General features: G+C 40.5%; 1 protein-coding gene across 1 annotated transcript; it reads left to right on the top strand.

The window, feature by feature from the left end:
• The first annotated feature begins 4,297 nt into the window (after positions 1-4,297).
• LOC145090438 (uncharacterized) lies at positions 4,298-11,356 on the top strand. Its single transcript, XM_079028643.1, has 2 exons — positions 4,298-5,646; positions 11,013-11,356. Exons 1-2 carry the CDS (start codon positions 4,419-4,421, stop codon positions 11,048-11,050), a joined length of 1,266 nt encoding a protein of 421 aa, XP_078884769.1. The 5' UTR covers positions 4,298-4,418; the 3' UTR covers positions 11,051-11,356.
• The last annotated feature ends 10,178 nt before the right edge of the window (positions 11,357-21,534 follow it).

Genomic DNA, 21,534 nt, shown 5'->3' with positions numbered 1-21,534 from the left:
CAAATAGTTAGCAAACTGTTGTGCATACCCATCCCAGAGTGTTACATTTATTTGTTTGCTTCTATAAAAATAAAAAAAATAAATATACAATATAAAATGAAATTATAAAGTAAAATTTGACACAAAATTTTGAAAAGTAAACATACTCTAGATCTTCCAAGCTCAAATTTACTCTCTTTGATAATTTATTTTTCTTGTTCACAAGGGTTCCATTGGGAAGCATCTCACAACATCTCCAATAACATATATTATATAAGATAAAAAAATGGAAGATTAGTATAAAAGTTTCGGTATGGTGAGTGATGGTTAATAACATAATATCATTGTATAAATCGTTAGATTGTAACATATAAACTAACCAACATGTGTGTTCTCAACAAAGGCACCATCCAAAATGGTGTTGAAGTTTGCAAAAGAGAATCCATAAAGTGATCCAGTCCACTCATTGAATGGTGTAACTTTGGTTGTGATATAAATATTGATTTTGTTTTCATTATCAACAAAACTATTTTTGTTTTGATTAAGACCAAGTTGTGGATTTTAGATGTAGTAACAACCATCATCATGAAGCAAACTTTTAAATCTTTCAACCCATCTATTAGTAACCTTTTTCTCGACCTTCCTTCCCTAAATGCACAAAAAACTAGTTTATATATTGTTATATGTGATTAGAATGAACTGGTAAGAAAAATTCATAAATAAAAAAATTGTTATTACCTCTTCATCAATGAGAATCATATCAATTTTTTAAGTCTTTGTTGAAGATCCATAAGCAAGATGTTTTATGAGACAGATTATTTTTACTCTCATGGTAAATTGACTTTTTGAAGCATCAAGTTGGTATATGAATGTAATGTTGCTTTGAACCGTGTTTCTGTTTGTGAAAATACTAATCATTGTTAACCACATGTGACTAAATCAAGTAATATGGACCACGTAAAATAGGCAAAACATGAACAATTCAAAATTATAGGGTCAGAGTGAAAATATAGTTTTAAGGATGAAATTTATAACTTTTGACATAGCTCAAGGACGCCGAATGTAATTTAGTCTAAAACATATAATGTAGAAAGTATTTTGTATGTAATCAAAATCAAATTATAAAAATAAAATAAAATTCTTATCATCCAAATATTAATGATGTAATATAATTTTTAAAAAACCTCATAATGCAAACCTGACAATAAAGTTAGTATAAATAGTTTTTTCTAATGCTCATCAGAAAACATATTAAGTAGTAGAAGGGGCAACAGTGGCAGGGGTAGGTGTAGCACCCGGTTCCTGGTACGTAAATGTTATTTGAGTATTTCCTTTCTTTTATCCTTGGACTCGGCGAGTCATAGGTCCGACTCGCCGAGTGGATGCGGGACCCGGGACACGTTTAAGTTGGCGACTCGGCGAGTCCATATCCTGGACTCGGCGAGTCATAGCTGTCGGATGAAACCCTAAGTTTCAGGGGTTTGCACCCTATTTAAAGGACTTATCAGCCCCAAGCCGGCCCCCATTGACCCTTAAAGCCCTGTATCTCTCGTTCTAAGCTATTCTTTAAGAGTTTGAGGTTAGTGTGTGTGTGTTTTTGAAGGTTTGGAAGGAGGAAGGAAGTAGATCCAGAAGAAGGGAAGCCATCCAGGCATTATTTGTGTTCTTCCAGCAGTTCCTTTGAGGTATAACCCGTTTTCCCCTTGATTTTATGCTTAAAACTTCATTTGGGTCCTTCTTGGTCAAATCCCCAAGCTTGTATGTGCATTGTATGTCGTAATAAGATGTTTGGCCTCTGGATCTAGGCAAGATTGAGCTCCAGGAGCTCAGATCTGTTAGCTTTATGGCCCCATGTTGCTTGTTAGCCCTAGATCTACCCTTTTGAGACATTTTGAGCCCTAAAATCCATATTGGTGAATATCCACACGTAAAGTTGGAAACTTTACGTGTGATTCGTGTCCTAGAAGTCCAGATCTGTGAATGGCATGGACTGGAATCGAGCAAATCTGTGTATTTAGTGGATGCATGGCAACGACTCGGCGAGTCGTTCATATGACTCGGCGAGTCTGTTCGCGAGTCTCCGAGTTTGTCCCCTTTTCGTAGTGTCGAGTGAGTAGTGAGTCACGGGGTGTGGCTCAGTGAGTCGGAAGCTTAACTCATCTATGGAGGTACTCGGCGAGTCAATGCCCTGACTCGGCGAGTTCAAGGCAATCTCCTTAGATCAAGAACAGACTCGGCGAGTTGTTCATACAACTCGGCGAGTCTCAGCATAAGTGTTCTTCGGATGAAGATGGACTCGACGAGTTGTTCATACAACTCGGCGAGTCTTAGCATCAGTGTTCATCGGATGAATATGAACTCGACGAGTTGTTCATACAACTCGGCGAGTAGGATGAAGGACTTGAATATTGGTTAAGAAGGTAAACCCGTCGAGTCGTCGCCTAACTCGACGGGTAGGACCGGGATTCAGGGCAGTCGTCTGGATAGGGACTCGGCGAGTTGGAAAGCCAACTCGGCGAGTCGGGTCAACTGAAAGTTGACTCTGACTTTGACTTAGGGCATGGTCAGGGGTAAAATGGTCTTTTTACCCAAAGGTCAGTGCGCAGTGTTTGATTGGGTATATTGTGGGAATTGCAGCCGGAGGATTTCCGGAGCAGCAGCAGTAGCAGCAGTAGGCAGTCAGTTCCCGATCAGATCAGCAGCTACTTCGAGGTGAGTTACCTTCCAGTAGCGGTGGGTCTAAGGCCACAACGCCGACCCACCAGTAGGAGACGTATGGTAGATGATTGTCTTTGTGATATCATCTAGGTTTACTACTACCTGATATGTTATATGCTAGCATGATACGTTGTATGTGATAGTAGTCGAGTTCGGTTGTTAGGACCGACGGGTAGTCAGACACCCCAGATACGTCTGACAGTATATGATGATATGTTTGCATGTTGGCTTGTTATGTTATATGCGATAGAGGTAGTATGAGGGGACCAGTCCCTGTGGTCGGTTGTTAGGACCGACGGGTAGTCAACACCCCAGAATGGCTTGACATGGGTAGTCAGCACCCCAGAATGGCTTGACACGGGTAGTCAGCACCCCAGAATGGCTTGACACGGGTAGGACGGCACCCCAGAACGGTCGTACCGGGTAGTCAGGCACCCCAGAATAGCCTGGCAGTATGTATGTTATGTGTTTGTATGGTATGTGGTACGACGGGGGAACTCACTAAGCTTTGTGCTTACAGTCTTCAGTTTTGGTTTCAGGTACCTCCTCAGCTAGGGGAAAGGAGCCGGCGCGGTAGCAGCATGTCACACACACACTCTCCGGTTTCCGCATTTACGAGCTTCACCGGGATTTGTACTCTGATATTTTGATTGAATGTATGAATTGGCTTTTAGACATGGTTCACTTGTGTTATGATTTGATCAGACAATGTTTTTAGCTTTTAATATTTTCTAAAGTAATGTTTTTAAAACGAAATTTTTGGTCATGAAAATTGGGTCGTTACAAGTTGGTATCAGAGCCCTGGTTTGAGGGATTCGGACACACCTTCGGGAGTGTCTAAACTCAAATCGAGGGATTAAAAGATTTTCTAAAAGAAAATGTTTTCTAAAATTGAGAAAAGAGTTTTGAGAAAGAACGAAGTGTGTGATGTGCGCGACCGGCCGAGCTTAAGTAAGTATCCCCAAAGTACCCATACAAGTTTTTGTTATGTTTATCAGCTTTTGTAGAACAGCATGCTAGAATAGGACTAAGGATCTAGGAGTGATGCCTTATGTGCCTGCTTAATGTGTTTCAATTGTATGAGAATTTGCATGCTAGTTATTGAGTAGATAGTAAGTAGGATAGCCTGATTAGGTTATGCCTGGTAGTATGAGCTTAGCACTTTATGCTAGCTCAGTTCCTGAAAGTGGATAGAGTTAATTGAGATTGTTACCCTTATCTGAATGCTGCTTGCTTCGTGCTTCGTGGGACTCTGAATAATGGGAGTTAGCCATTAGGCGAATGCGTCACGTCACATGTGATCAGGGTTGAATAATCTTAGAGTGCCGGATTTGATCCTACTGCGCAGCTCTTGTTTGAGTCCAACCGTTGTAGGGACGAGTCCGATACTCAAAGGATTATCTGAGCCTCGTCACATGTGATGGTATTCGGGTAATGGCTAACTGGCATTACAAGGAGGCTTGCAGTAGCTGAGGACTGGTTAGAGTGGAACTAGAGATTTCCCTAGGGCAAGCCTAGGATGAGTATAGCAGTAATCAGCAGTAGTGAAAGGGATCTGGTGGAGTCGAGGCATTCCTTGAAGAAGGTACGGATAGATGTGGAAGGTAGTATGGGCCCGTACTACTGAAATCAGAGGATCCGTACCCGAACCAAGGATGGCCAAGATAATACCAGGGAACTTGTAAGTAGATGTGATCCCTCAGGGAGTATCAGTATCACTAATGATTGTTGTGATGTATTGCAGAATGGTGGTACTTCGATCGAGGCCGGTAGATGGCGGTTCAGGAGAGGGGTCAGGTTCGGGATCAGGTTCCGAGCCGGTTGATGAGGGACTACGCGAGTTCATCGCGTCAGAGATTACCAGGGGTATCCTTGAGTCGACTCCCATTATCTTCGGGTCGATCAAGGAAGGGATCATCGAGTTGATGGAGGATCGCCTCAGGGCGTTCAGGAGCGACATGGCATCTGGCCAGTCGGGGTCTCGCACACTGTCCTTTAAGGACTTCAGGGGCAGTGGTGCGCCGGATTTCCATGGGGTGAAAGACCCCATTGCTGCCAGGCGATGGATTGCAGACATCGAGTCTGCCCAGTTGACTAGCTTCTGCCCCGAGGGGTCGAAGGTGAGGTATGCAGCAGGATGTTTACGGGACCGAGCCCGGGATTGGTGGGAGTCAGTGGGTGACTCGTTGGGAGCCTCGGCTATCGAGGCCATGACCTGGTCAGACTTTGTGACCAGGTTCAGGGCAGAGTTTGCGCCGGCGGTCGAGCTTCAGCAGCTGGCCAGGGAGTTTCTTGACATGAGACAGACGACGGAGACTGTGGCGGAGATCACCGCCAAGTTCCGGGAGAGGGCTTTGTTGGTGCCCCAGTATGCCGGTGACGAGGACATGAGGAGGACTCCTTACCATGATATACTACGAGCTGACATCCGGGAGCATGTTAGCTTTTCGGCTTTCCCTACCTTGGACTCTATGATTGCCAGGGCGAGGGAGAGGGAGATAGATTTGGAGCACATCCGGAAACGGAAATTGGAGGAGGGACAGGCAGGAGGGGCTTCGGGGAAGAAGCCCAAGGGATCAGATGGTAGGCCGAAAGGCCAGTCAGGACCGAGTCGCTGCAGGAAATGCGGCAGGCCGCATGAGGTGGTGTGCAGGATGGGATCATCAGGCTGCTACAAGTGCGACAAGTCCGGGCACATCAGCAGGGATTGCACTGCTCCGGCAGCAGTTATTCAGACATCAGAGTTGCTGTGTTTTCACTGCAACCAGAGGGGCCACAAGAAGGCCAATTGCCCCCAGTTGATAGTTTCAGCTCCGGTGAAGGCGCCAGCTCCAGCGACCCTGCGGATCACGGATGGCCGACAGGGCAAGTCAGAGGCTCCAGTGGTGAGGAGCCGAGCATTTCAGCTGACTACCGAGGAGGCACGCGCCGCACCCGATGTGGTGACGGGTATGATTCTTTCCCTCTATCTTATTTTTATAATGTTATGTTGTTGATATGTGCTCTGTATGTATACGTATGCATTAGGATCGTACCATGTGAACGGCCTCCCAGTTCAGGTGTTATTTGATTCGGGTGCGTCCCGATCATTCGTTTCCCTTGCACTTAGCAAGAAGTTTCATGAGCCATCAGGCGAGTTAGATTGCCCTTTGGAGGTGGAGATTGTTGATGATCGATCGGTGCGAGCATCGATGGTATTTCGAGATTGCGTGCTGCGTTTGTTCGAGGAGCGCTATTTGGTAGATTTGGTTCCCATACTATTGCGTGGGAACAAGGTGATTATAGGCATGGATTGGCTGAGCCCTAATGGGGCTGTGATAGATTGCGTGCAGCAGCTAGTGCGGGTCAGGACCCCAAGTGGGGGAGAGTTAGTGATTCATGGAGAGAGGCCCCAGTGTGGACCCGCTGTATGTTCAACAGCGAGGGCTAGGCGCTACCTTCAGCAGGGATGCGCAGGATATGTCGCGTATGTGATGGATACCCGGGAGGCGGGTAAGTCGACAGTGAGCGAGGTTCCGGTGGTCCGAGACTTTGCAGATGTTTTCCCAGAGGAGCTTCCTGGGATACCTCCGGAGCGACAGGTGGAGTTCAGGATTGACCTTGTTCCTGGTGCGGCTCCGATAGCCAAGGCACCGTATCGGTTGGCTCCTCCCGAGATGCAGGAGTTGTCTACGCAGCTGCAGGAGCTGCTAGATAAGGGATTTATTCGTCCGAGCAGTTCGCCCTGGGGAGCCCCGATTCTGTTTGTGAAGAAGAAGGACGGGTCGCATCGGATGTGTATAGATTATCGGGAGCTGAACAAGGTAACAGTGAAGAACCGTTACCCGCTTCCGAGGATTGATGACCTCTTTGACCAGCTTCAGGGAGCATCTTGGTTCTCCAAGATTGATTTGCGTTCGGGTTATCATCAGATGAGGGTTAGGGAGGAGGATATGCAGAAGACCGCGTTTCGGACACGCTATGGCCATTATGAGTTTGTGGTGATGCCGTTTGGGCTCACCAATGCTCCTGCCGCGTTCATGGACCTCATGAACCGCGTATGCAAACCGATGCTGGATCGGTCTGTGATAGTCTTCATTGATGACATCTTGGTTTATTCCAAGACTCGGGAGGAACATGAGGAGCATCTGAGAGAGGTGTTAGAGACCCTGAGGAGGGAGAGTTTGTATGCCAAGTTCTCCAAGTGTGAGTTTTGGTTGCGCGAGGTGCAATTTCTTGGACACCTCATTAATCAGAACGGGATTCTGGTCGATCCGGCCAAGGTCGAGGCCGTGATGAGATGGGAGGTTCCGAAGTCTCCATCTGAGATTCGGAGTTTCCTGGGATTGGCAGGCTACTATCAGAGATTTATCCAGGATTTCTCCAAGATAGTCGTACCCCTGACGCGGCTGACGAAGAAAGTCGTGGTCTTTCGGTGGGGACCCGAGCAGCAGGCTGCATTTGAGACGCTGAGACAGAGATTGTGTGAGGCGCCGATCTTAGCCCTGCCAGAGGGCGTAGAGGATTTTGTGGTTTATTGTGATGCGTCCATTTCTGGGTTGGGCGCGGTACTGATGCAGAGGGGGCATGTCATTGCCTACGCTTCGAGGCAGCTCAAGCCTCACGAGGCGAACTATCCGACACACGATTTGGAGTTGGGGGCGGTGGTCTTTGCCCTCAAGATTTGGCGGCATTACCTCTACGGGGTTCGATGTACCATCTACACGGACCACAAGAGTTTGAGGTACCTCATGGATCAGCCGAATCTGAACATGAGGCAGCGTCGATGGTTGGACGTGGTGAAGGATTATGATTGTGAGATCCGTTACCACCCGGGGAAGGCCAATGTGGTGGCCGATGCGCTTAGCCGCAAGGCGGCGCCGATTAGGGACGTTTGCATGAGGATGACCGTGGTGACTCCCCTGTTGGAGCAGATTCGGGAGGCTCAACAGGAGGCTATCAAGGAGGAGCATCGGAAGAGCGAGCGTGTGGTGGGTCAGGTTTCCTCTTTTGATTATGATAGCCGAGGACTTTTGACACTACACCGTAGGGTGTGGGTGCCGTATCACGGAGCCGTGCGCCAGATTTTGATGGAGGAGGCACACAAGTCCCGATTCTCTATTCATCCTGGGGCGACGAATATGTATAGGGATCTTCGTCTAGACTATTGGTGGCCCTGCATGAAGCGGGATGTGGCATGGTATGTCGAGCGATGTTTGACCTGCAGGAAGGTCAAGGCCGAACATCAGAGACCGCATGGCAAGATGCAGCCGTTGGATATTCCACTGTGGAAATGGGAAGATATCACGATGGATTTTATCACGAAGCTTCCCAGGACCGCACGTGGAGTGGATTCGATTTGGGTCATCGTGGATAGATTGACCAAGAGTGCTCACTTTATTCCGATTCAGGAGAGCATATCGGCCGAGAAATTGGCCGACATCTATATCAGAGAAATTGTGGCACGGCATGGGGTGCCAGTATCGGTGATCTCGGACAGGGATGTGCGTTTTACTTCCAGGTTTTGGAAGAGATTCCATGATGAGTTGGGCACTCGTCTGCATTTTAGCACTGCCTTTCACCCGCAGACGGATGGGCAGAGCGAGCAGACCATCCAGACTCTGGAGGATATGCTGCGGGCGTGCGTGCTAGATTTCGGTGGTAGCTGGGATACCTATCTTCCCCTGGCCGAGTTCTCCTACAACAACAGCTATCACGCGAGTATCGACCGCCCTCCCTTCGAGATGTTGTACGGGCGGAGGTGTAGGACCCCGATATGCTGGGGTGAAGTTGGCCAGAGGGTCATGGGGAGCACCGAAGTGGTGCTCAAGACGACCGAGAGGATCCAGCAGGTCTGGAGCAGGCTTCAGACTGCTCAGAGTCGGCAGAAAAGTTATGCCGACAAGCGTCGATCCGATTTGGAGTTCCAGGTCGGGGATATGGTTCTCCTGAAGGTGTCGTCGTGGAAAGGCGTCATTCGATTCAGGAAGCGGGGCAAGTTGGGCCCGCGATTCATCGGACCGTTCAGGGTCGTAGCCCGGGTGGGCAAGGTAGCGTATAGGCTGGATCTGCCAGCCGAGCTTAGCCAGATCCACAGCACTTTCCATGTTTCTCAGTTGCGAAAGTGCCTAGGGGACGATTCTGCAGTAGTACCTTTGGAGGATATTCAGGTTGATGACAGCCTGAATTACATTGAGCGCCCAGTCGCAATCCTCGACAGGAAGTCGAAGGATTTGAGGAACAAGAAGGTGGAGCTAGTGAAGGTGCAATGGCAGCACCGCAAGGGTTCGGAATGGACTTGGGAGCCGGTGGACGAGATGATGGAGCATTTTCCCGAGCTGTTTCAGGATCGAGCAGCAGACTTCGAGGACGAAGTCTAAAATAAGTGGGGGAGATTTGTAGCACCCGGTTCCTGGTACGTAAATGTTATTTGAGTATTTCCTTTCTTTTATCCTTGGACTCGGCGAGTCATAGGTCCGACTCGCCGAGTGGATGCGGGACCCGGGACACGTTTAAGTTGGCGACTCGGCGAGTCCATATCCTGGACTCGGCGAGTCATAGCTGTCGGATGAAACCCTAAGTTTCAGGGGTTTGCACCCTATTTAAAGGACTTATCAGCCCCAAGCCGGCCCCCATTGACCCTTAAAGCCCTGTATCTCTCGTTCTAAGCTATTCTTTAAGAGTTTGAGGTTAGTGTGTGTGTGTTTTTGAAGGTTTGGAAGGAGGAAGGAAGTAGATCCAGAAGAAGGGAAGCCATCCAGGCATTATTTGTGTTCTTCCAGCAGTTCCTTTGAGGTATAACCCGTTTTCCCCTTGATTTTATGCTTAAAACTTCATTTGGGTCCTTCTTGGTCAAATCCCCAAGCTTGTATGTGCATTGTATGTCGTAATAAGATGTTTGGCCTCTGGATCTAGGCAAGATTGAGCTCCAGGAGCTCAGATCTGTTAGCTTTATGGCCCCATGTTGCTTGTTAGCCCTAGATCTACCCTTTTGAGACATTTTGAGCCCTAAAATCCATATTGGTGAATATCCACACGTAAAGTTGGAAACTTTACGTGTGATTCGTGTCCTAGAAGTCCAGATCTGTGAATGGCATGGACTGGAATCGAGCAAATCTGTGTATTTAGTGGATGCATGGCAACGACTCGGCGAGTCGTTCATATGACTCGGCGAGTCTGTTCGCGAGTCTCCGAGTTTGTCCCCTTTTCGTAGTGTCGAGTGAGTAGTGAGTCACGGGGTGTGGCTCAGTGAGTCGGAAGCTTAACTCATCTATGGAGGTACTCGGCGAGTCAATGCCCTGACTCGGCGAGTTCAAGGCAATCTCCTTAGATCAAGAACAGACTCGGCGAGTTGTTCATACAACTCGGCGAGTCTCAGCATAAGTGTTCTTCGGATGAAGATGGACTCGACGAGTTGTTCATACAACTCGGCGAGTCTTAGCATCAGTGTTCATCGGATGAATATGAACTCGACGAGTTGTTCATACAACTCGGCGAGTAGGATGAAGGACTTGAATATTGGTTAAGAAGGTAAACCCGTCGAGTCGTCGCCTAACTCGACGGGTAGGACCGGGATTCAGGGCAGTCGTCTGGATAGGGACTCGGCGAGTTGGAAAGCCAACTCGGCGAGTCGGGTCAACTGAAAGTTGACTCTGACTTTGACTTAGGGCATGGTCAGGGGTAAAATGGTCTTTTTACCCAAAGGTCAGTGCGCAGTGTTTGATTGGGTATATTGTGGGAATTGCAGCCGGAGGATTTCCGGAGCAGCAGCAGTAGCAGCAGTAGGCAGTCAGTTCCCGATCAGATCAGCAGCTACTTCGAGGTGAGTTACCTTCCAGTAGCGGTGGGTCTAAGGCCACAACGCCGACCCACTAGTAGGAGACGTATGGTAGATGATTGTCTTTGTGATATCATCTAGGTTTACTACTACCTGATATGTTATATGCTAGCATGATACGTTGTATGTGATAGTAGTCGAGTTCGGTTGTTAGGACCGACGGGTAGTCAGACACCCCAGATACGTCTGACAGTATATGATGATATGTTTGCATGCTGGCTTGTTATGTTATATGCGATAGAGGTAGTATGAGGGGACCAGTCCCTGTGGTCGGTTGTTAGGACCGACGGGTAGTCAGCACCCCAGAATGGCTTAACATGGGTAGTCAGCACCCCAGAATGGCTTGACACGGGTAGGACGGCACCCCAGAACGGCCGTACCGGGTAGTCAGGCACCCCATAATAGCCTGGCAGTATGTATGTTACGTGTTTGTATGGTATGTGGTACGACGGGGGAACTCACTAAACTTTGTGCTTACAGTCTTCAGTTTTGGTTTCAGGTACCTCCTCAGCTAGGGGAAAGGATCCGGCGCGGTAGCAGCATGTCACACACACACACTCTCCGGTTTCCGCATTTACGAGCTTCACTGGGATTTGTACTCTGATATTTTGATTGAATGTATGAATTGGCTTCTAGACATGGTTCACTTGTGTTATGATTTGATCAGACAATGTTTTTAGCTTTTAATATTTTCTAAAGTAATGTTTTTAAAACGAAATTTTTGGTCATGAAAATTGGGTCGTTACAGTAGGGGTATTTCAGGTAAAGAGAACGTATACATAGATGTTGTTCTACCCTCATTCATCATGCAAATAGTATTCAATATAGAGGAGTATTTTTTTATTTGGTGTATAGAAATATACCAGTTTCATTTATTGATATATATATATATATATATATATATATATATATATATATATATATATATATATATATATATATCATTGTATTTGATTCATGATTACATTTGATTACACAAGTTTCAGAAATGTTGCAAATAGAGGATATAACGTTGATTATACACAGACTCACAAACAAACATAGGTCAACACATTAAAAAAATCGATATAAAGGATATACTTTTGTTTTTGTAAATGAACGAAACAAATATGCTTAAAGTAGATTGATTAATTTTTTTTCATGACCTCTCAACAGGAATACAATAATAACAGGTAATAAGAACATAGTAAATGCAAGAAATTGGAGAAGAAGAAGGAGAACAAAGTAAAGAAAGAACCTGAAAAAAAAAAGAATTAGAGAAGAAGATCGCTGAAGAAGAACACTGTAAATCATAGGGCTCAATCCAAAATCCTAAGAATAACAACTTCAATGTAATTGTATATAGGATGTTTTTGAATAAAAACAAGCATTATCTTCCAAAAAAAAATTGAGATCCTAAGATATTATCTTAGAGATTTTTAGTTATTCATTTGGAAAAAAAATTAAGATATCAGTTATATTAATTCAAAATTTTAAATTAATTGACTTGCTTATTTAATGAGTTTTAAAATTCAAACCAATATCTGAAACTGATTCATTTTATGTGGGATATACTGTTAGATAAATTATAAATAATATTGATTTTAATTTTAACTATCACATAGATTTAATGGGATTAGATTAGATTTTATATGTTAATAACCGAATTATTGATATGCTTATTTAATGAGTTTTTCAAAAAAAAAAAAAGCTAAACGGATTTGAATTTTGAAGCCAAAAACTATAAATGAGGAAGTTAAATTATGGACAATATTAATTAGAAAAACTGATATCTGGTATATAAATAGAATGATATGCTTTAATTGATAACATAATTGCCGAATATAAATATTCTCGTATTTCTCGAAAAAGTGATTCGATTGATGGGATTCTATAATTAAATGTATTTGTTTTTTAATTCTATTTGGGGAAGATGATATCGGCAATTTGATCTAGGTGAAAAATAAAGGATTGAAATACAACCAAAGACCCTGATTGCTTCATTGATGAATTAAATGTTCTCTTTTAATAATATTAGAAAAGATAGTAAAAATTAACAAAAAAATAAATAAAAAATAAATAACTGCATATTTTATTGGGATCGCTACGAAATGTTAGCGGGTTATATGAAACGAGGGATTTTCTCATAAATATTGTTTGAGAAATTAAATATCCTCCATTTTTATTCCTATTTATTCTTCTGTTAAATTGAAATGATGATAAATATCTTAAAATATTATCAATTTCATCAAAATATAATATTTTTCATCATTTAAATAAGTAGAAAGATAGATATGAAGAAAATGTAGGAGAATATTTAATTTCTCATGTTGTTTTGATATTTTTACTCAGACTATAGGGTATCATACCATACTGACAATTTGTCAGTATTACAGTGTCAAGTCATCGTCATATCATTTTTCCCCTAACCCCACGAAGTTGGTGAGTGACATACCACACACACATACATACAAAACACACACTCCAACCGTAAAAAAAAAAGTATGGTAAGGGCTTCTGGTGCGGTTGCCATACCCTAGTGGCAACTGAGGGGTCGCTACAGTGTTTATCGCACACTGCGGTGCCACCTTTGCAACCGCATTATGCGGTTAGATGTATACCGACCGGCCTTAGGATGGAGGGAGTGGTGTCAAGGTTGTCACATTCCATGTAGACGCTACCTAGAATTTGCCACACTGCTTCATATTTTTTCCATTTACAGGGTGTGAGTTGTCACATTTGTCATGCTAGTTTTTTTTCTAAAATTAATAAATATTAAAAATTAAAATTTCAAACAAATTATTTTATAAAACCTAAAATTTCATTAAACTAAAAAATAAAATTACAACAAGAAAACATAGAATTCAAATTTACAAAACCTAGAAATTTAAAACATGAAACATAGAAATTTAAATAACGAAACCTAGATATTATATTTTTTTTTTTCGCAATCTCCTCTTTGACCTTTAACGTAATTTTTTTTGTGTTCGGTAAGATTGCAAGTGTTTTTTGTTAAGATCGACATGATACAATTTTTTTTTTCTCTTGTGCGAACACCAGGTATTGCTCCAATGTCAACTTCAAATTGTCTATTTTGGTTGTCATATGTGATGGGTTTTGGTCATAAGACATCCTATGTGCTCATACAAACCCTAATGCTTGGATCTAGGTTTCTCTATTGTACATGCTTTGAATCCAAGACTATAAACCCTAATTCTAGCATATGGAAATCAATATTAACATATAATTAGGTTTAAGATAGTACCTTGATTGTTATGTAGCAATAACAATCCCAATTCCTCCTTGAATTGACTTTGGAAGGCTTAGAGTCACAAGTGTCACTCCTCTAATGGTTCACAAACACCATAAGCAAGAGGATGAAGAGGATAGAGGTTAGAGGCTGCCCAAAAACGTGTTCTAACCCTAGCAAGAAGCTTAGCCACGTTTTTGGTCCTTAAGGGATCTATATATAGTGAGACAATTAGGGTTATCTAACATGGAAACCCTAATTTAGTTGCTTAAGCCCTAAGCAACCCATGGACTCATTTAATCAAGCCCTTGGACGATTTCCTTATGGGCTTCCCATAAGAATTCGTCCACCTCTTGATTTAAGACAATCCATGGCCCAAATTGCAATTATCTTATAATTACAATTCCAGTCCCTTAAGCTTAATTAATCTCTTTTAGTCACAAAACTAATTACTAATTAATTCTTGACTAATATTAATTAAACAATATGATTTCTCCTTTAATATATTATTCCCATAATATATTAATAAATCATATTTATTCCTTTCTCTCCATAATTCATCCTATCAAGTTGCTTTGGTGAAGGCAACCCAAAAGGACCATGCACCATCGGGTCAAGTACATACCAAAATAGTTATGGACTTAGACACCAATCCAACAGTCTCCCACTTGGATAAGTCTAATAACTATTCTGCGTATGACTTCAGATCCTGATCTGCAATCGTAGCTTTCCAAAGCCGCTGTCAACTCTGATCCTATCAGATACGCGTGTCCTTTAGATAAGGGATCATATATTCCTCCATTCTAGATATCGTATGAGATATGATTTCTAATCATTCTCTCTGTACTATTTCTCGACTTCCGATTTATGACGACTGACTAATTGAACAAATCAAATTTGCCCTAGCCCGGCCGAGCATTTACGTTTGTTATCACTAAATCATCGAGGGGCCCAAAGATATCGCTTTTATCCTACTTTGGATAAAAGGAACGGATAAACTTTGATTCAATACTCGCTTGCACTCACTCACCGAATCACACACAATAATATGTTTTATAACACCAAGTTACTGGTGCGTTTACATATTATCAATGTGCAACCGATTTACAAGATACAACTCACACATCTCGGTTTCAAGAATATAAGATGTTATCATCTCACCAATCACTCGTGATACAATTCGTGGAGTGATCCAAGTGAGCGTGGGTTTAATCCAATGCTCAAATCATATTCATAAGCACTCATGAACGTTGCAGCAAACATTTGCTTATGTCAAATACTCTTTAGACAATCCACACACCAATTCACGATAGTCTTTATTCATACCTACTTCCAACATATGAACGACCGTGGCCCGTTTGAATAATTCGATTATTCTTAATAAACTCAATTATTCTGGAAGTCAAAACATGCAAATGTGAAACACAAGAATAATACTAATCCCATATGGCCTCAACCCTTTGAGCATAAATAAAATACCTTTTATTTATCTCCATATCGATTACTCATTATTTGTCATTTCAGTTAATCAACTTCTTACTTGAATTACAACACGTGTCCCATGCTCCTAGCATGCACACAATGTTTACCTATGGTTCTTACTTTGTGAAATAGATCACATTGAACACATTTCCAATCATTCTCATTTCACAACTCCAAATCCTTTTTCATAAGTGAAAGAATATCAAATTCTTGCTACTTATATAATATGCTAGATTCTAACATTCTATACAACGATCCTTTCGTAATGTCACTGCACCAAATTCACAAAGACTTTTGTCAATGATGTTACAAAGTCCTCTATCGGAGATTGTTACAAGACAATTCCTTAGATATGATGTCTCTCACTCAAAGTACATTCCTTTGAACATCCTTTTGCATAAAAGTTCCTAATCTAGTCATAGATTTTCAATATTCAATTCCCAATATGGACACGCTTCCATATTTTCCATATGACAACTCATTCTTAATAGAATCTTATCTATTCGTAAGGATGTCGATATGGTCCATCCAATATGGAAACATTTCCATAAGACAACTTATTCTTAATAGAATCTTTTCTATTCATAATAATGTCGATATGGCCCATCCAATACCATGCTTTCAATTACTCACAAGCGACCAATCCTTGTCAAACTTTGGATTGTCCTTTGATAGTTGTTTAATTATTTTAGTCAAAACCAATTCTAGTCCCTTTTCCCTCTAAATGCACTTGACATTTGGAAAATTTTAGAATGGTCAAACATTAAAGCATTTGCAATCGATCCTTTACCCGAAGCGTATGGGACACGACGCATAATGTTTTATTTGCTATGTTCTCAAAATTCGAATTGTGAAGAGGAATGTCGTAATCATAATCGAAATTTTAAGAACACACTATGTACCCTTGACTAAATTTATTAACATTTCTCAACCTAATCCTTTAGATTTGAAATGAAGCATAATATTCTCTCCCTTAATTATAGCAAAACAACTTTACAACCCTTACGACTTTGCAAGGTATAACTCTTGTTTTTCTATAATTAATATTGCCAACTTGCAATACGTGTCTTAATAATCATACAATCATAACTTTTATGCTCCCACTAACATGATGATTATTATAAACATAACACTTATGCTCCCACTAGCTTCGACATGTCTTTAGAAACAGGTTAACTTTCTAGAAAAAACAATGCTTATTGAATTTCTTAAGTTCATGTTTCTAATACTTAGTGCTTTGATAATCTTTTATCAAGGCTTCTTGAACTTATACACCTTTGCCTTAGATAGTTCATATGTGTGTGTAAACAATTGCCAAACCTCACAATTCAAATTATGGAAAGGGATACCGTAACCATAATTGAATTCGAGAATGCAATTTTACAATCACTATCTTCTTAAAATCTTTCTTAGTGAAAGCATTTCCTCACAATCATTTTCATGAAGGAGGAAATCTTATGACACTTAGATTTAAACGGTGTATTTGTTCCTATCCATGTGAATTTGTCAAAACTAAAGTTTACGAAAAATTCAAACTCATATGGACCGAACTTTCTTAATCTTGATTTCTTGCCTTATGGTAGCACAGCTGCCCACCATGTCTTCCAAGTAGTTAAGAAACTCACCTTTTCTTATCAATGTACTTTCCATTGATCAAGGTGCTTTGCCTTTTATGCGTTCAAATGAGAACTCATAGGACTCACATGCATAATTAACTCGATTGGATTGACACAGAAACAAAATAATGTCAACACGATAGGTTGTAAACCTTAACTCGTGTGCTAGTGATGATCGATAAGGTTTATTTGATTTGTTCTTGAAACCTTTCAAGACAATTAAGACTCCCACTGACTCCTTGACCTATAATATTCTCTTGTCAATAACCATTTCTTGACAAACGAATATTCAAGAGTTAGTGTAGCTTTTATCAAAACACTTCATAAATTGGTCCTAGTTGGTCTTTGTCTTATCCAAGACATAACAACTTTCCACATTTGATGAATGTTATAAACCTTTAATACTTTTCACTCATTATCACAATCTTAACTTTAAGAATTGTTATTGGAACGAAGTATGATAGACTTCTTGATTTAACCATTTCTTCAATTCTTGATTCCTCTTCTTAGTCATACAATTGTACTAAGACTCATTTAGAGGATCAATTGAGATATGGTTCTTAATCATTAAGACCTATCATAAAGCATAAAAGGTACTCTCCCATCTTCTTAGAATGGAGAAATTTTTATCTTTCTGCCTACTTGATTCTTCTTATTCGTTCTGCCATTGATCTAAACCCTTTAATCAATTCAGAATCATATTTACTAAACCTTTAGTAAATCATGACGAATATCTTTGATACTCTTATGGTGGACTTGATCAACACGCAACTTTGTGTATTCGATCTCCAAGTCCTTCACTTGACACTTTGTCAATGAATTAGTCTAATTTCCAAATATGAAATTTCTCATTCATCGTGCAACCAAGTTGCATGATTCCAAATTTCTGTCCAATTGAAACTTGGGCGATGAGAAACTCTCCCTATTTGGTAAATTCTCGACTTTCCATAAATAATATAATTAAGAATCCAATCCATTATTGCTAATAATAGAAACATTCAAACACCAATTTTTTCATATACGCCATTGCAAGGATAAATAAATAATATAAAAATCAAAATTTATTTTATTGCGGAAAAAATTTTGTCCTTACAATGCAATTCATTGAAAAACTATGCTAATACATCTTTCTTAGCAATCTAATTCTAACTCTAAGTAGTAGCTCAAGAATCTAATCTTCGAGAAATGCGATCGAAATCCATTCCTTCACAGTTAGATTCTGCTCACTTCTTCCCTTAAGCTTTCTTTCTTTTCTTCGATCCTTCAAAACATCAATTGTAATCTTATCACATTATGTATTAAGAATCTAGAATAGAATCTTAAAAGAGTTAGTTAATGGATTTTACCTATATTAGAGCCATACATTTCGACTCTCCCATCTCTTAGATCTCTTAGGTAAATGGGGCAGCTTCGTCTCCAATGCCCTTTCTCTTGGCAATAAAAGCAAATTGACTCTTTTGAAACATGACATGGAACTACTTCAGACATTGCCTTTCTCTTATGATCAAACTTTTCGATCATAACATGTCTTTCGTTGCCATTGTCTATATCCATAGAGGTCTTGAAGGCAGATTCACCAATCAATTTTGCTTTTCTTTTGCGTCAAACCATTGCTGATTCAGCAGCAATAAGCATATAGGTGAGATCTATAAGGGTCACGTCGCAGTTCACCATATAGTACTCTCTTACGAACTCACTATATGAGTTAGGAAGTGACTGAAGAACCCAATCAACAGCTATTTCCTCACAGACAACGGATCCCAATATTCTTAACCTATCAATGTGTGACTTCATCCCTAGGACGTGTGCACACACCGACTTTCCTTCTTTATGTTTACTTGCCAAAAGGGCTTGAGTGATCTTGAACTTTTCAAGCCTTTCAACTTGTGGGTTAGGGAGAATAATTTGAGGATGAGGAGGAAGTGAAGTATGATCTTTTGTTCCTCGATCGAATCGTGGAATATCATCTTCATGTGGAATGCTTGTTCCACGGGATTTGGGAAAACCATAGTTGTCGAACTTTGACATCTACAATACGGGAGAAAACGAATTCAAGTTAGTTGATAGATTGAGTCCTTAGTAAATCACCCAAATGAAAAAATAAGGCTAGGACCCAACACAATATTCTACAACTCGGGAGAGGGATGTCATAACCCTAATTGCAGAATATTTGAAGGTAAGTGAATGACGATTCACTAATTTCCACCACGAAAAACGAAAAAGAAATTTAAGTTTTAAATCTATGAAAAATCCTAGATCCTTTGAGATTCATTGAACTTTCAATGGCATGTTTAAATCTCGATATGCCCCTCTTGTTTGTGACTGGGATGCCGAGGATCACAAAGCGGGTGTGAATAACCATGCAAACTTACATGGTGCCCTCACATGTTACAGTCACCTATTCGATGTGCCGGTAAACCACACACGCTCCACCGAACTATGACAAACATTGAGTCACCCTTTGCTACCTTTGCTTAGAACCATTTAGTGTGCCGGTAAACCACACACACTCCACTAACGTCTTCGCAAGGGCACAAAGTGTAATTTCATGGAATTGCATCAATTCACTTTTGCCTAAGTAACTAAGATTGGGAATTTTATAAAAACATTTAGTTACTTTGATACTTCATTATACTTATAATGGAAGGTTTCTTCCTATCCTACCCGTTCGGCTAACGACCCTCCACTAGTCAAGAGTGTGATGGGTAAGAGTGGATACTCATTCAATCATCATTTTATAGGCAATTTCCTTAAACACCCCTTATAGACCAGTTTCGTGAATGAGGCCTACTAACGGTAAGACTGACTTTTACTTCTACATATATATAATGTTAGACTTTTAATGTTATATATAGTATGGGGTGTATTTTATACTTTTAAAATATTAGGTGGTCTAATTTAACAATTATACTTTTAATTCAATTAAATTGTAAACCTAAACTTTTATGGATTTATTAAATCTCCTTTAATTATACACCTTAATTAATTAATAAAACCATAAGGGTGTGATTTGAACTTTTTCAAAACAATACTAGAGTTTTAGAATTTAACATTCCTAATTAAACTTTTAATTAACTTTTAAATTCCAAAACTTGAGGGCAAGTTTTGAAACATTTCAACACATTAGGGTTTAGAATTTAAATATACATCAAAATTAAACTATTAATCAAAATTTAAATTCCAAAACTTGAGGGCAAGTTTTGAAACCTTTTTCAAAACATAAGGGTTTCAACTATTTAAATTTCAAAACAACAAAACTTTTGGGTTCAAATTTAAACTATAAAACCTAAAGGGCAAAATATGAAACTTTTCATAACAACAAGGATCAAATAACAAATAATTCAAATTAACATTTAATCACATAATTATCCATATTTGATTTATTTAATGATTTCTTGCAAAACAATTTATCAATTTACTCAAAATAATTAATCAATTATCTTATAAGGAAACAATTATCTTATTAATTGATAAATATCTTCAATTAGATCAAAATTACATTCAAATATATCATATTATCGGATTAATATTGATCTAACATGAAAAGGTAACTATCCATAAGCAAAAACAGCAAGAAATCGCGAAATACCCTCCATCTGACGAGTTGACTCGTCGAGTCTGCATGGACTCGGCGAGTTCAGCCATGGACTCGGCGATTCCAGCCTCCAGAATCCAAAAAATCGAATTTTCCAGTTATACAATGCATCAATACAATTGAAACCAAGCTAGGCTCTGATACCACTGATGGGTTTTGGTCATAAGACATCCTATGTGCTCATACAAACCCTAATGCTTGGATCTAGTTTTCTCTATTGTACATGCTTTGAATCCAAGACTATAAACCCTAATTCTAGCATATGGAAATCAATATTAACATATAATTAGGTTTAAGATAGTACCTTGATTGTTATGTAGCAATAACAATCCCAATTCCTCCTTGAATTGACTTTGGAAGGCTTAGAGTCACATGTGTCACTCCTCTAATGGTTCACAAACACCATAAGCAAGAGGATGAAGAGGAGAGAGGTTAGAGGCTGCCCAAAAACGTGTTCTAACCCTAGCAAGAAGCTTAGCCACGTTTTTGGTCCTTAAGGGATCTATATATAGTGAGACAATTAGGGTTATCTAACATGGAAACCCTAATTTAGTTGCTTAAGCCCTAAGCAACCCATGGACTCATTTAATCAAGCCCTTGGACGATTTCCTTATGGGCTTCCCATAAGAATTCGTCCACCTCTTGATTTAAGACAATCCATGGCCCAAATTGCAATTATCTTATAATTACAATTCCAGTCCCTTAAGCTTAATTAATCTCTTTTAGTCACAAAACTAATTACTAATTAATTCTTGAATAATATTAATTAAACAATATGATTTCTCCTTTAATATATTATTCCCATAATATATTAATAAATCATATTTATTCCTTTCTCTCCATAATTCATCCTATCAAGTTGCTTTGGTGAAGGCAACCCAAAAGGACCATGCACCATCGGGTCAAGTACATACCAAAATAGTTATGGACTTAGACACTAATCCAACAATATGATCGATGTCACCTGAACCACTTGACGAGTGGCTCTTGGAACCTTAAAAGTCTCATATTCATTAAGGTTAATCCCGACATACACATCAGACGATTAACTATGAGTTGTTTCGAAAGTTTTGGTTCTTTTAGAAGAATCACCCATCAA

The sequence above is a fragment of the Lactuca serriola genome, chromosome 2 (genome assembly GCF_051521515.1).
Source record: "Lactuca serriola cultivar US96UC23 chromosome 2, Lser_US96UC23_V15, whole genome shotgun sequence".
NCBI classification, from domain to species: domain Eukaryota; kingdom Viridiplantae; phylum Streptophyta; class Magnoliopsida; order Asterales; family Asteraceae; genus Lactuca; species Lactuca serriola.
Note: the sequence above shows the minus strand (reverse complement) of the source record. Positions and strands in the feature narration are given on the sequence as shown.